The sequence below is a fragment of the Orycteropus afer genome, unplaced genomic scaffold (genome assembly GCF_000298275.1).
Source record: "Orycteropus afer afer isolate SDZICR_OR568_19922 unplaced genomic scaffold, OryAfe1.0 scaffold00046, whole genome shotgun sequence".
In the NCBI taxonomy this organism is placed as follows: Eukaryota; Metazoa; Chordata; class Mammalia; order Tubulidentata; family Orycteropodidae; genus Orycteropus; species Orycteropus afer.
In genome coordinates, this window is record NW_006921633.1 from 15,793,848 (window position 1) to 15,808,902 (window position 15,055).

The 15,055-nt window shown below is 37.1% G+C and overlaps 1 protein-coding gene across 1 annotated transcript in view; it reads right to left on the reverse strand.

Annotated features, from left to right (window-relative positions):
* The window catches only part of LOC103194634 (WD repeat containing planar cell polarity effector), a 506,739-nt gene that overhangs the window by 339,800 nt on the left and 151,884 nt on the right, over positions 1-15,055 (reverse strand). Inside the window, exons 11-12 of the mRNA XM_007938048.2 lie at positions 13,234-13,422; positions 9,728-9,851 (exon numbers count right to left, since the gene is read on the reverse strand). Coding sequence (XP_007936239.2) covers positions 9,728-9,851; positions 13,234-13,422 — 313 coding nt within the window. The remainder of the gene's footprint in view (positions 1-9,727; positions 9,852-13,233; positions 13,423-15,055) is intronic.

Here is a 15,055-nt window from a genome sequence, read left to right on the forward strand (position 1 = left end):
CACTGAGACTATGGCCCCTAGCTGTCCTTGAGGTCTGGAATTGAACCCATACCCGTGGTTTTCCAGCCAAACAGAAGACAGGCATATGAGTTGAACATTTACCTGAGGTAGATACACTCCTTGGCGAGAACAATCATTTAGAAAGAAGGGCTGCATATGCACAGGGAGACAGCTTAGTGGGCAGGAGTCCATGGAGGGATGGACACTGGGAAGAGGTAACTATGGGGAGGAAGTGGGAGGGAGCTTTTGCATTGTGGTAAACTGTGGTCAATGTCATGAGACAAAGTATATGTAAACTGCTGTATGGAAAGTGAATTTGCTCTGTAAATCTTCACCCAAACCACAATAATAATAATAAAAAAAATTGCAAAAAAAAAAAAAGTAGATGGAAGGAATACACAGAGTCACTGTACCAAAAAGAATTGGTAGATCTTCATCCATTTCAGGAGGTGGCATATGATCAAGAACCAATGATACTGAAGGAAGAGGTCGAACTTGCACTGAAGCAATTGCCGAAGAACAAGGCTCCAGGAATTGACAGAAAACCCATCGAAATGTTTCAACAAACAGATGCCCCACTGGACGCACTCACTCAGTTATGCTAAGAAATTTGGAAGACAGCTACCTGGCCAACTGACTGGAAGAGATCCATATTTGTACCCATTTCAAAGAAAGGTGATCCCACAGAATCTGGAAATTATCAAACAATATCACACGCAAGTAAAATCTTACTGAAGATAATTCAAAAACGGTTGCAGCAGTATATTGACAGAGAACTTGCAGAGGTGCAAGCCAGATTCAGAAGAGGACGTGTGTGGTGGTCACATTTGTGTGTCAACTTGGCTTGCTGAGTGGTTGGGCAGCTGAATGTAGTTATTTCCCATGGTGAGATTGGTAATTAAGTCCATGGTGGAATCTATTGAAGCAGCTGAGTAGCTGCTTTGGGCATGTGGTCTGCTTCCCATATGTAAGAAGTAGCTTTGGGAATTGTCTCCAGCTTATGGCACGTTTGGACCCTGCATGTAGCTGTGTCATTGTTCAGCAGCCTTGGAAACCCAAGGAGGGGTCACTATGAGTCGGATCCGACTCCACGGCAGTGGTTGCGTTTTTTTATCACTACGGAAGTAGATTGTCCAACTTTCCTTCCAAGGAGTGGCTGGTGGGTTTGAACCGCCAGCCTTCTGGTTAGCAGTCAAATGCTTTAGGCACTACACCACTAGAGCTCCTAGAGAGCTATTCAGGTCTTCTATTTCTTCTTCAGTCAGCTTTCATCATTTTTATTTTTCCAAGAAATTTCCTATTTCACCTAAGTTTTCAAGCTTGTTGCCATGAAGCTGTTAATACTATACCCTTAATTTATTTCAATTTTTTAAAATCTCTGATAAATCTATCATTCGGTCCCATTCACACTCTTTATACTGGCCATCTCTTTTTCTGTTTTACTAATCATATCAATCCTCTTGTAATTTTGTTTCCTGTTACAGTAATTTCTGAATTGATATTTATTATTAGTTTCCTTTGGCTTTATTTTATGATTCTAAAAATGTCCTGAATTGTGTGACTTAGTAATTTTTTAGTCTATCTTCTAAAAACATATTTAAGGCTATATATTTCCTTTTATAAATCTGTCCCAGAAATCTCCTCTGTATTTTTTAAACTTTGCATATCCAGAACAATACTCCTGATTTTTTCCACATACCTGGTCTAACTGTAGTCTTATTAGTATTGTCAATGGCAACTCCATTTTTCCAGCTGCTCAGACCCAAACACTTGAAGTCATCCTTGACTTCTCTTTATATCATAACCCTCATCTAATCTATCAGTAAATCCTTCAGCAAATTCTCCTAAATATGTCAAAAATCTAATCACTTTGTTCTCATCCCTTTTGTTACTAAATCTTTCTAAACAACTACCATTTCTCATGTAATTATTGCAATAGCTTCCCAACTGATATCCTTGCCCTTTACCTTCTAACATGTTATGTGCCATCGAATTGGACCTGACTCATAGCAACCCCTTGTTGGGTTTCTGAGGTGGTATCACTACGGAAGTAGATTGCCCAACCTTCCTTCTGAGGAGTGGCTGGTGGGTTTGAACCGCCAGCCTTCTGGTAACGAGTCAAGTGCCTTAGGCACTACGCTACCAGAGTTCCTATTCACAACATAGCTTCCCAAATTATCCAGTCATTCCTTTCCTCAAAATAATCTACTGATTTCCCCTAGTATTTAAAAAAGAAAATCCAAATCTCTTACAAATAGTTACAAAACCTGTATGATCTAGCCACCTGCTACCTTCCTGACCCATTCGCTTATAACTCTGCCTCTTATTCATTCTGCTCCAGTCACACAGGCTTCCCTTCTGGGTTTTATCTCAGATTTCACCTTCTTAGTGAGCCCTTTCCTGACCACCTTATTTGAAATTGCAGTTCACTCACCCCACCACCCAATACCCTCTAGCCCCTGACCCTGCTTTGTTCTCTTTCAGGACTCACATCATTACCTGACACACTATATATTTTACTTACTTATTTATATATTGCTTCCTTTACTATAATGTAAATTCTATAATGTCTCTCTTTTTTTTTGTTGTTGTTGTTGGTCTGTTTTGTTCATTGCTATATTCCTGGCTTTAATAGTGCCTGGAATGTCGACCTCAGTAATTCATAGTTGGGAAAATAAAACACATTCATTTAAATTTTTAGAGATGTTATGTTCTAGAAGATGTCAATTTTTAGTGTGTTTTTTTTTTTAATGTTCATAAAAAAAAATACAGTCTGCAGAAGTTGGATATAGTACTCTATACATGTCCATTATAGCAAGCTTTCAATTGTATTATTAAAATCTTTGTATTTACTTGTTGGTATTTTGTTTGTTTAATCCATCAGTTACCACAAGAAGGGAGTTGGGAATCTTTTAACTATGATGGTGAGTTTGTCATTTTTTATTTTACATACTTTGAACTATATTATACACATTTAGAATGGTTGTACCTTCCCAGAGAGTCGATTTTTCCATCAATATTTATCTCTAGTCACCTCTGCTACTGAATTTTGTGTTAAAGACTATTTATTTGTTTAACACTACTGTAACCACATTTGCTTCATTTTGAGTATTTCTTTTAGGTATAATTAACTTATGTTCTTTAACTTTAAAATTTTCTGTGTTTTAGATGTCCATTGTAAACAGGAGTTAGCTGTACTGAAAAACAAATCTGTTCCACAGTCTTTTCAAGTGAAAAATGTAGCCCACTTACATTGAAAATAATTACTGAGTTTCTTTGGGTTAATTTCTACTACTACATTGTGTATTTTCTATTTTCCAGCTATTTTCCCCCGTTTTCCTCCTGCCTTCCCCCTTTCCAATTGCTGTCTGCTTTTGGTTTGATTTGTTTTCCCTCATTCAACATTTTACCTTACTTGTTTGCAAATTATATACTCTTTATTTCTGTTCTTTTGGTGATTATGCTAGAAATTCTACCATGCATATTTTGCTTCATAAAATTTGGAGCAAATTAGTATCTTTACTATCTTCTTGAATGATACAAGGGTCTTAGAATGCTTTAAAGATCTCTGGTGGCACAGTAGTTAAGCATTTATCTGCTCATCAAAAGGTCAGTGGTTTGAATCTACCACCCACTCCCTAGGTGAAAGACGTGTCAGTCTGCTTCTGTAAAGATTCACAGCCTTGGAAACCCTATGGGGCAGTTTTATTCTGCCATCTCCACTGAACAGCAGTGGGTAGGTTAGAATGATTTAACTCTCTGCACTTCCCTCCTGATTCATATGTTGTTATTGTCCAGGATTTTATTTTTGTAAGCCTCGTGAATTAGATATTATTTTTAACATTTTATATAATCAGTTTTTGTCTCGGTTCCCACAAGTTTGTCACTATTTTCTGCCCACCATTTCTTCTTGCATCTCAGACCTTCCATCTTTCTAACTCACTCAGGGAGGATGCTACCCCTTCAAGGGTCCAATATTCCTGTGGGGATCTCTCTCTAATCCAGCCTCCCACTCTGCTTGAGCCTTAGGCTTTGTTTCCTACCCCTGAGTACAGAGCCTTTATAAACAAAGCACCTCACTGCCAGGTGCCAGCAGATGCCCTCAAGGCGAACTGTGAGTTTGCTTATTCTTGTGGAATCAAGCATCTTTGTCATTTCAACCTCTGATTGTTTCCCTTAGCTTCCTGCCAGTTCAACCATGCTTTAAACAAATATTTTTAGTATATTATCCAGCATTTTTAGGTGATCTAAAGTTCTTGTCCTGCAAATTTATCGTCTTATTGCCTGAATATCCTTCAAGTAATTTTTAAAATACTCGTTCTTTGAAACAATTTCAAATATATTTGTTCTTTTAAATAATCTCATATATTGTCTTACTTACTATGTATGTTCCATTAGTGAAAAGTATAACTGAATAAGTCATTTAGAAATGAAATAGTTAATACCTCTTTTAATTACAAATATATTTTGCACAGCTAAAAGCCATTTCAAAGAAAAAAACACCCTTTTTCTCCCCCAAAAAAATTTAAGTGTAACTATTGGCTCCAAAATTATATATGTATCTCATCTTCAACATTTTATTATAAAAAATCTCAAACATACAACAAAGATGAAAGGATACTTACTCCCCACCTGGATTCTACAATTATCATTTTACGATGCTTGATCACATACCTATATACCTACCCATCCCTCTATCATTCAATCATTCATCAATCTTTTCTTATTTATATTACAAGAGAAAAGGCAGACATCAGCACACTTCCCCATAAATACTTCAGCATAAGTATAACATTTTTATTTCTAAGTAATAAAGCTCCCTCTTCAAATATTTTGCTTATTATGTATAAGCATTTAGAAAGCATGACTCTCTGTGCCACAATCACATAAGACCATGTGAGTTAGAAGGGAATAGTCCTACAGTAAAGACAGGGAAAAAAGCAAATAAAACGAAATTATCATTAATCCTTTATATTTCTGGTTAGTAAAATAAGTGTCATATGTGGCACTTTCGTTTTATTTCATCAATATTTAGGATTTCCTATTATAGTTTCTAAGGAGCTCTGGTGGCACAGTGCCTAAGGCATTTGACTGCTAATCAGAAGGCTGGCAGTTCAAACCGACCAGATGCTCTGTGGGAGGAAGATGAGGCAATCTACTTCTGCAAAGATTTACAGCCTTAGAAACCCAGTAGGGGTCACTATGAATCGGAATCTACTTGATGGCAATGAGTTTGGTTTATTAATTATTATTACTATTACTATAGTTTCTAAGGAGCTCGGGTGGCATAGTGGGTAAGGCATTTGGCTGCTAACCAGGAGGTTGGTCATGCCCAAGAGCTGCTCTGTGGGAGGAAGATGAGGCAATCTACTTCTGTAAAGATTTACAGCCTTGGAAACCCAGTGGGGGTTGCTATGAACTGGAATTGACTCAAAGGCAGTGGGTTTGTTTCTTTTTTTTCATTATAGCTTCTATATGTTTATGATAAAAAGCTCTTACTTATTAATTCTTCCCTAGTCAGAAGGGGAAGGACTTTAGAGGACTGTTTAATTTCATGGGTGCAAACAGGTGAATAATCACTTTCTAAACTTCATTTAAGCAAAGCTGCATCTGCCTTCCAAAGGTAAGTCTCCTCTACCTTAATGATTTTATGAATTAGACTGTGTCGTTGCTTTAAATATTTACGACAGTAAATACTTTATTGAGCTGCCATCTAGAGACTGGGCTTCTCCCGCTTTCTGACTTGAATGTAAAGAGTTATTATTGACATTTCTTGGGAGTGCCTCTCTATGAAAACTGATCACCTTGAACGCACACAAAGAGGTGTCAGGAAAGAAAATGAGAAGTAAGTTTTGAAGTTGAGAATATGTTTGGATTTGGAAGAAGATCTTCAGGATAATTTTTGTACTTGCTAAAAATAAAAAGGGTGAAGAAATGTGAAAAGATGGTGTGGAATTCATCTATCAAGACAAAACCAAAACAGTACAAAAACATTTCTTTTAATAATCCAGATAATATACTCACCGATTACCACAAATTCTTATTTTGACCTCACCCTTTGTATTCTGGAAGCAATTAAAATCACTGTCATACGTTATCCTTCTTTATCGAAAGCATCCAGTGTGGATTCAGACAATCTGAGTTCCACTTCAGCTCTAACCAGTGAGTGATCTTAGGTACAACTCTAACTCTGTGGGCTCCTTTTCTTCATCTGCAAAATGAGTACACTATGAGTAGCTCTGGCTTCTTCTGGTGCTGGTATTCAGTAAGCCATCAAGCATTTGGAGCGACCAAGTTCCACAGATGTATATATATATCTTTTTCAGGCTTCTTATAAGAAGTCAGCGGCTGGGAATCTTTTTTTTTTCCCCCATATCTCTGCAACATGTCATTTTAAGGACAAAGATAGAAAAGTAAAGAATATAGCTTATAATTTTTAAAAACTAGGTTAAGAATAGATACTAGCAATAGCAAAGAAATCATCTTCCAGAAGCTCCATTTTTGTCCTTGAATTTAATCTAAACTCCATGTAACCACTTTCAAATTTCATGACAGAAAAAGTTCATCAGTCATTTGCCTCAAACAAAAAACAAGCACATTTAAAAAAAATTTGTCTAAATATCTAAATAGTATGAACGAGTAAAAAGAAAATTAAGATATATCTTAATTGAAAATTCCTTATGTTGGTCTTTACTATTTAGGATTTACTCCACTGTCCAATAACTTTTCTAGAGTATTAAAAAATCAGCTAGCCAAAGTGCAGAAGGTGATGCAATTCTCAAAAACTCAAACTCACTGCCATCATAGCTACCCCTCTTTGGGTTTTTAAGGCAGTATCACTACAGAAGTAGATTGGCCAACCTTCCTTCTGAGGAGTGGCTGGTGGGTTTGAACCGCCAGCTGTCTGGTTAGCAGTCAAGTGCCTTAGCCACTGTGCCATCAGAGCTTCTAACACCATAAAAATACATAAAGGCATTTGGCCTATTTCTTTTCCCCCTTAGCAGGAAACTTTCTTGGCAGTAGACTAAAGAAAAGAATGGTCCTAACTTAAACTATCTCATTTAATTTCTTCTCCACTTAATTTTATTTTTTCATAATGTGAAAAACAAAACCCATTCAATGTCATTGAGTCATTCCCAACTCATAGTGACCCATAAGACACAGTAGAACTGCCCTACAGGTGGTGTAGTAGTTAAGGCATTTACCTGCTAATCAAAAGGTCAGTGGTTTGAACCCACCATCTGCTCCACAGAAGAAAGATGAGGTAGTCTGCTTCCAAAAAGATTTACAGCCTTCAAAACCCAATGGGGTTGCTATGAGTCAGAATTGACTTGAAGGCAGGGAGTATAGGGTTTCCAAGGCTATAACCTTAATAGGAGTAGACTGCTTCATCTTTCTCCCATGGAGCAATTGGTGGGTTCAAACAGCCAACCTTTCGATTAGCAACTAAGTGTTTTATCATTGTGCCACCAGCTCTGCATGCTATAGTCTACTGTTAAAAGAAAGACAAATAAAAACTCATTACAACTGAAACAGCAGCAAAGCATGCAAAATAAGAAAACAAAAAAAGCCAGTATATTGAGGGAAAATGTCCAATTCCAGATGTGACCATGCACAAACAGCCATAGTATAATAATAGTAATCACCTCACCAAGGTATGCAAAAAAAAAAAAAGAATTAGAAAATTGCATTTGAGAAAACTCAATGAACAAACAAACTGTACATTAGTAGAATGTGTGACAGTAAATATGAGCATCCTAGGGCCAACAGAATGGTTACAAAATGTGACACTTATGCAGAACCAAACCAATGCATAAAGTAAGAGTGGCCAGACACACAGTTGTTGTTGTTGTTGTTATGTGCTGTCGAGTCAGACCCGACTCATAACAACCCCTCCTTGGGTTGCTGAGGCGGTATCCCTACAGAAGTAGATTGCCCAACCTTCCTTCCGAGTAGCGGCTAGTGGGTTTGAACTGCCAGCCTTCTGGTTAGCAGTCAAGTACCTTAGGCACTATGCTACCAGAGCTCCTTGTTTCACTGACATTAATCTGTTTGGGTTTCTGCAGGCAGGAAGTAAATTCATTAATTTTATCCAGAAGGAGAGAAAACAAAATAGTAGCAATGAGAGCAAAGAACAAAGGCCTAAGTCTAAATAAATGTGACATGAGACCCAAGACTTCTGGCATATTTTTATATAGAGAGATTTGCCTCATTCAGGGCGAAGAGTCTCTTAGAAAATGCTAAAGCCATTCCAATATAAAGATTCAATTGCAAATCAGAACTCTTGTAATATAGTGATGCTTCTGAGCTTCTAAAAAGGCTGTTTTCCAAAGGTTTCATTGCTGGATAGAGTTCAAAGTGCCACTTTACAAATAGAAACCTAATTATAGAATACAAATACCCACAAAACAATATGGGTCCACAAACCCTGACCAATCTGAAACTCCCCCTTGAGAACACCTATTGGTCTACTCATAAATGTATGACAATTTCCAGGTATTTTACAAGACAGCATCGAAAAAATTCATAATCAGTGATAGGCCATTGGGCTTAAGAAAGAGTAAGGAGCTGGCAATTGGGAAAATCAGGCTTAAGATCTTGTACCACCAATAACCTGCTATTTAATCCAAGCAACCCACCTAACCATGACTCGGTTTACTCATCTGTGGAATGATAATAGCCCTTTAACAGGATTATTCTTAAAAAAAAAAAAAAAAGGATGAGGAATTTAAGTGAATATCTTTTAAAAAATAAAAAGCATTTTAACAGTCAGATTATATTACTAGTAAAATAAAACTACAACAAACTCATTGATGTAATATGTTCTCTTCATACATAAAGTTGAACACTCTTATTTTAAAATTTATCATACATAAAACTATACAAAAACTATACAAAATGTACATACCCAATTAAAAGAATAATGATTTAATGGACTCCCATATAAACCCAGAAATGGAACATTATTAATATCTTTGAGGCTTCCATGTCCCTGTTCCTATCATATTTCTCTTCACCTACCTATCCCCACACTATACTAAATGTTATGTTAATCACTTCCTTCCTTTTATTTATAGTATTGTGACATTTATACCCTAAACTAATTAACCAACCATCATCCATCCATCCATTCTGATTTTTTGAACTTTACATAAATGGAGAATGCTGTATGTAGTCCCTCAACTTCTACATTACTTTTCTCAGAATAATTTCTTGACAATATTATCTAGTTCTTCCACATAATTCCTAAAGTTAAGGAAATATATTATATGCTTTAAAGCAGAGAAAATGAGTCAACTTGCTACATTATATTACAGGACAATGGACAAATCTTTCCATAGTAATTCAGAAAGTAAAGCAAACCAATGACTATCTCAGAGCATTCATATTTTTAGCTTCACTCAAAACTAAACAATTTCTCTAGTGCTAGGAGCAAATTAAATTAGTATTTTAAAATTGACTTTACAGAGCTGGTCTTTTTGCTATCATATTAAAGGGGCAGTTATATTCCAGTGACGCTGGAAAAGCCCTAAACAATATTCAATTATATTCCTTTGGGGTAAAAAAAAGAGCAAATTAAAGAAAGAACATCAAGAGATTTGTTTTTCTCTTAGGGAACTGGCTATTAGAAAATGAATAACCATATTCTGGAATCTTCTATTTTAGGAAGATGGTTTCTGAAATAGGTAATTAGTTTGAGACTAATTAATCCAAAGATATCATTCACCTGAGCAAGTGGTGGAAGAATCTCCTTGCATATTTGCTGATTTGGTCTCTATATTCCAATATAGTTGCATCTAGGAGTGGTCTTGTTGGAGCATAGAAGGTTCCAAGGCTTGCCTCAAGCTGTGCTGTGGAATTCAAACATAGTATCGCTAAAACAAGTGAAACTCCTTCAATTACAACAGAGTACTCATGTTTGCAGTCAGTCAGGTTTTTCAAACTTGGATGAAATGTGAGCTTGTTGCAGGAAAGACGAAATTGAAATATGACAGCTGGTACAAAAACAAACCTGTGTATATACTTTCACTTGAGGCAAAGCTGACAATGACTCTGAGCAACAAAAAGCTGTCAAAACTGAAGAAATCCATAATGAACCAACCTCTCACCACAAATGGGTAATTAAAACAGTGACTCATGAAAGTAACACAGTTTGAACTAGTATTTCCAGTAAAATCAACTCACATTGTAATCAACATTTGCTCTCTTTAGCTGGAAGGAGACATCTAACCTTTCCTTACTGTGTACAGCAATCAACATAGTAGAAAAAATAAAACTCACTGCCATCAAGTTGATTCGACATGTCATAGCGACCTCTCTTTGGGTTTCCAAGGCTTCTCTAAGGAAGTAGATTGCCCAGTCTTCCTTCCAAGGAGTGGCTGGTGGGTTTGAACCACCAGCCTTCTGGTTAGCAGTGAAAAGCCTTAGGCACTATGCCATAAGAGCTCCCAACATAGCTTGAAAACAACACATACAAAACAGGATATTCCCTCTATCTTCCCTAAAACCTGCCTCAATCAATAAGATTCTGCTTTTGCCCAAGTTCGAAAGCTAACTAACACCCTTGGATGAGACCACATGCTAAACGGTTAGTGGTCGAATGACACCTTTCCTAGGCAAGAAGGATTGGTGAGAAGGTTTTGATGAACTAGAGATTGTGGGAACATCAAGCACCTAGCATTTGAGGCACTAGTCCTGTAGGGACAAAGGCTCATTTTGCCTACTTCAAAATTTTACCAAGATATACCTACGGTGTGTTTCTCCCCAGAAATACCTGGATGTTAAGTAATTACCATAACAGTGAGAGTATGAGTATATATGAGAACACCACAGCTCACAGTAAGACTCTGCTGATTTTTATGCTACTAGCACTGGGCCAAATAAACAATTCCCTACAGCAAAACTCTTTAGTTTTAGGCATATTTGGGTTTGAAAGTATTAAATATCTCATCAGAGTAATTGCTATGGACTTGGCTAAGCTGTTGGTAATTTCTTTCTCTAATCTAAAATCTAGACAGTAAAGTAAGATGAACTTTAGGAGTATTTTCTTTCAAAGCAGCAGTCAATTTAGATTAAAATTGAATACAGCAATGCTATTGTGAAAACAAGCTAGATTTTTTGCCATTGCTTGTTTTCTTGACAGCATGTTTCGTACATCTGAAATGTTCAAGCCCACATGGAATCCTCATAACTCCCAGCACAGTTACAGATTCATTAGATAGCCCAGCTTGATGTTTACGGCAGAAATGAAGATCTCAAAGATAAGCACAACACTGTCACAAATGAAAGAGCTCACTGGGTTCCACTAATAAAAGGAAAACAAATTACCATGTCAAATTTGTTAGATTCAGATAGAATAAATCTCAACAGAGAAGAATTCTGAATGTTTTAGAAATGTGTTGTGTAGTTACATGGGGAAAAATGCACATATCTACTTAAAATGTACATATTCTGATAACCCGGCATCATGCGAGCATTTTTATTTTAATAACCTAGTAGGAGTTCTGGTAGTGTAATACCTAAGGCACTTGACTGCTAACCAGAAGGCTGGCAGTTCAAACCCACCAGCCACTCCTCAGAAGGAGGGTTGGGCAATCTACATCCGTAGTGATACCACCTTGGAAACCCAAGGAGGGGTCACTATGAGTTGGGTCTGACTCGACAGCACATAACAACAACAAGTATTATATAAGCTTTTTATTTCCGTATCTCCCCTACAGGTTTCTCTGAAAATATCCTTTATTAAGGCAAGAATCTGATAATACCTATTTGTGACGTCCCTAATAATCCTTTTTATAACACATTAATCTTACAACACAAAGTCACTATGGGGCTAACAATTCCCCAGTGTCCTGAGTGAGAATCAATATTTTGTCTTCTCTATATTTGTTCTTCAAATTGAAATTTATATAGTATATACCAAAACAAGTTCTAGTGGCATAGTGCCTAAGGCACTTGACTGCTAACCAGAAGGCTGGTGGTTCAAACCCGCCAGCCACTCCTAGGAAGGAAGATGATCTTTCCCAAACCTCCAAATAGTTGGGAGCTCTGGTAGCGTAGTGCCTAAGGCACTTGACTGTTAACCAGAAGGCTGGAGGTTCAAACCCACCAGCCACTCCTCGGAAGGAAGATGGGGCAATCTACTTCTGTAGTGATACTGCTTCGGAAACTCAAGGAGGGGTCACTATGAGTCGGGTCCAACTCGACGGCACATAACAGGCATTGTATGGGAACTCTGCTTATTTATTTATTTATTTTTTGACATGTACTCAATCTTGAGAATGAACCAATACTAAGAAATAATTGAGATAACCCTACAGACAGAAATATTACAGTAATACGTAAGGCACGGCAAGGCAACCATTGCTGTGGAGTCGGACCTGACTCATAGCAACCCCTCCTTGGGTTTCCGAGGCAGTATCACTACGGAAGTAGGATTGCCCAACCTTCCTTCCGAGGAGTGGCTGGTGGGTTTGAACAGCCAGCCTTCTGGTTAGCAGTGAAAAGCCTTAGGCACTATATTTAGAGTTATAATCTTTTTATTTTTAACTAATATTTATTGAGTACCCACCGTGTGCCAAGCACCGTGCCAGGCATTTTTCCATTGTAGAAATACCGGAATGTTCATACATGAGTTGGACTACTTCCAAAAAGCACACTAACTAACATTAAATAAATATTTACGGTGAGACTCTGAGTCAGGACAAGTCCCAAGTTGGAAGAACTGAAACAAGCAGGAGCAGCCTGGACTGCAAATTTATCAAAATTAAATAAATAAATAAAAATGAGTGGAAAGGACTATTGTTTGGGTGGAAGACTGAACCCAAGAAAAAAGTGTTGTTGTCTGAAGTGAAGGAGGAACAAGGACTTTGTTTGGGGTCCTTTGTCTACCAGATTTCAGTGAGTACCTGAAATTCCTGATCAAAGTTTGAAATCCGAGCATATTCCACACACAAGCTCAGACTCAACTGTACAATGGCTGTATTGTAAGTTCCAACATGACCATATACAGAAAAATTGTTCTTTTATGTTGACAAATACTGCACAATGCATTATGAGAGTAATTACTTGATATCTGATCCTTTCAGTTTTAATAGGGCATTAATATTTTTGTCTTTTAATCTTTGATAACATAATTCAAAACCATAATGACAAAAACTGACTCAATACTTCAAGCATATGTTTCTTCATGTATATACATAACCCATTCATGAAATCTATCTCAAGTCTGACCTTCTCTCTCTGGAGTGAGCTTCTGTCTAAGAAGATGGTTTACAATGGCACTCATGCTAACAAAGCACTGGGGGCCCAGAGTGTTCCAGTTCATGCTGCTCAGGATGTTTATTGCCTCACAGATCTCCTCACAATGAATGTGCTGGAAGATAATGTCCACAATGCTCAGCTGTCCTCGGGTAAAGATACCTGTTACCAAAACAAAAACAAAAACAAAAAAAAAACCCCGTGAAACCAGGTGAATCTTTTAAAATAAAAAGTAGAATAACAATAACACAGTTAACTTTTCCATAAAGTGAAAATCAGTAATCATTTCTTGCAACAGTGCTAGAAATGTGGGATACCGTGGGGAAAGGTGGCATGACTCTATGGTTAAATTTTCATTTTAGGTGTTACCTACCTCCTCCATCTAGCTTATGCTTATCCTTCAGCACTCAGTAACTAATTTTTACACCACCAAACCAAACTGCCTAAACTAAAAGTGAAAAACACATGAAGAATTTTTAGGTGGGTCACAAGTACTAACCATGCTTTCCTATCAGTCTTCTAGAGCTCTAAGACATTCAAAGTCAAGGTTTTAAACTAGTACAACTTGTATTGACTGGAATCATTAGTTCCAAGTTGCACCCAGTCTTCAGAACCACACAACTGGCTCTTAAAATGGATTAATTAGAATTATGAAAATAGTACAAACATCCATGACAAATAGCATGAAAAGTAATGTGATTATATGAATGATTTTAAGCCTGTTTTTATTCATGAATACTCTAAAGTGATGATTTCTTCATAGTTACCACATACCGAACCAACATCAAACCCACTGCACTGAGACAATTCCTACTCACAGTGATTCATAGGGCAGAGTAGAACTGCCCCATAGAGTTTCCAAGGCTATAAATATTTATGGAAGCAGACCTGACTCATCTTTCTCCCATGGAGCAGCTGTTGGGTTGGAACCACTGACCTTTTGGTTACCAGCTGAATGCTTTAGCCACTGTACCACCAGAGCACCTTACCACAAACAAGTTTAGTTTGAATTGGTATTTTGCAATTATTTTCTTCTACTGAAGTAAGAAATGATCAGAAGTGGTCCTGCTATTGATCCCCTTCGCAGCAAGTATTTGCTATAAGATATCTTGGTACAATATAAATACATTTGTTATCCTTCTATAATGAAAGACAATCACTTCTAATCTTAGAGGACCAAAAGCACAAAACAAAGTGGAGGGACAGTCCATTCTGGTTTTATTTTATCATCTTTAAAAATGGGCTGATCTCATTTAAAACGAACAATTTCTGTGTAATTAGATAACAAAAAGTACAAGGACTTTTAAGTAGATTTTTAATTTTAAATATTATAAAAATGGCTGACTATAAATCTTATTTTCTTCAGCCAAACATGTTTGCTGATTTGAGACTACCAAACTTCTCAGTACAAATAACTGTAAAACTAAATATATGTGAAATTACTTTGTAAGCTATAAAGTACTATACAATAAGACTGCAATCATTGTTTTTATTATTATCATCATTTACTTGAAATAGTCATGGGTTTCAGGATTTAAATATATACATATTCAAGCCAACAAGGAATACTTGTAACTCCCAGCACAGTTATGGATTCATTAGCTAGTCCAGCTTGACATTTAAGGCAGATATATAGATAGATAGATAGATAGATAGATAGATTAGGAGCTCTGGTAGCGCAGTGCCTAAGGCATCGCACTGCTAACCAGAAGGCTGGCGGTTCAAACCCACCAGCCACTCCTCGGAAGGAAGGTTGGGCAATCCTACTTCCGTAGTGATAACTGCCTCGGAAACC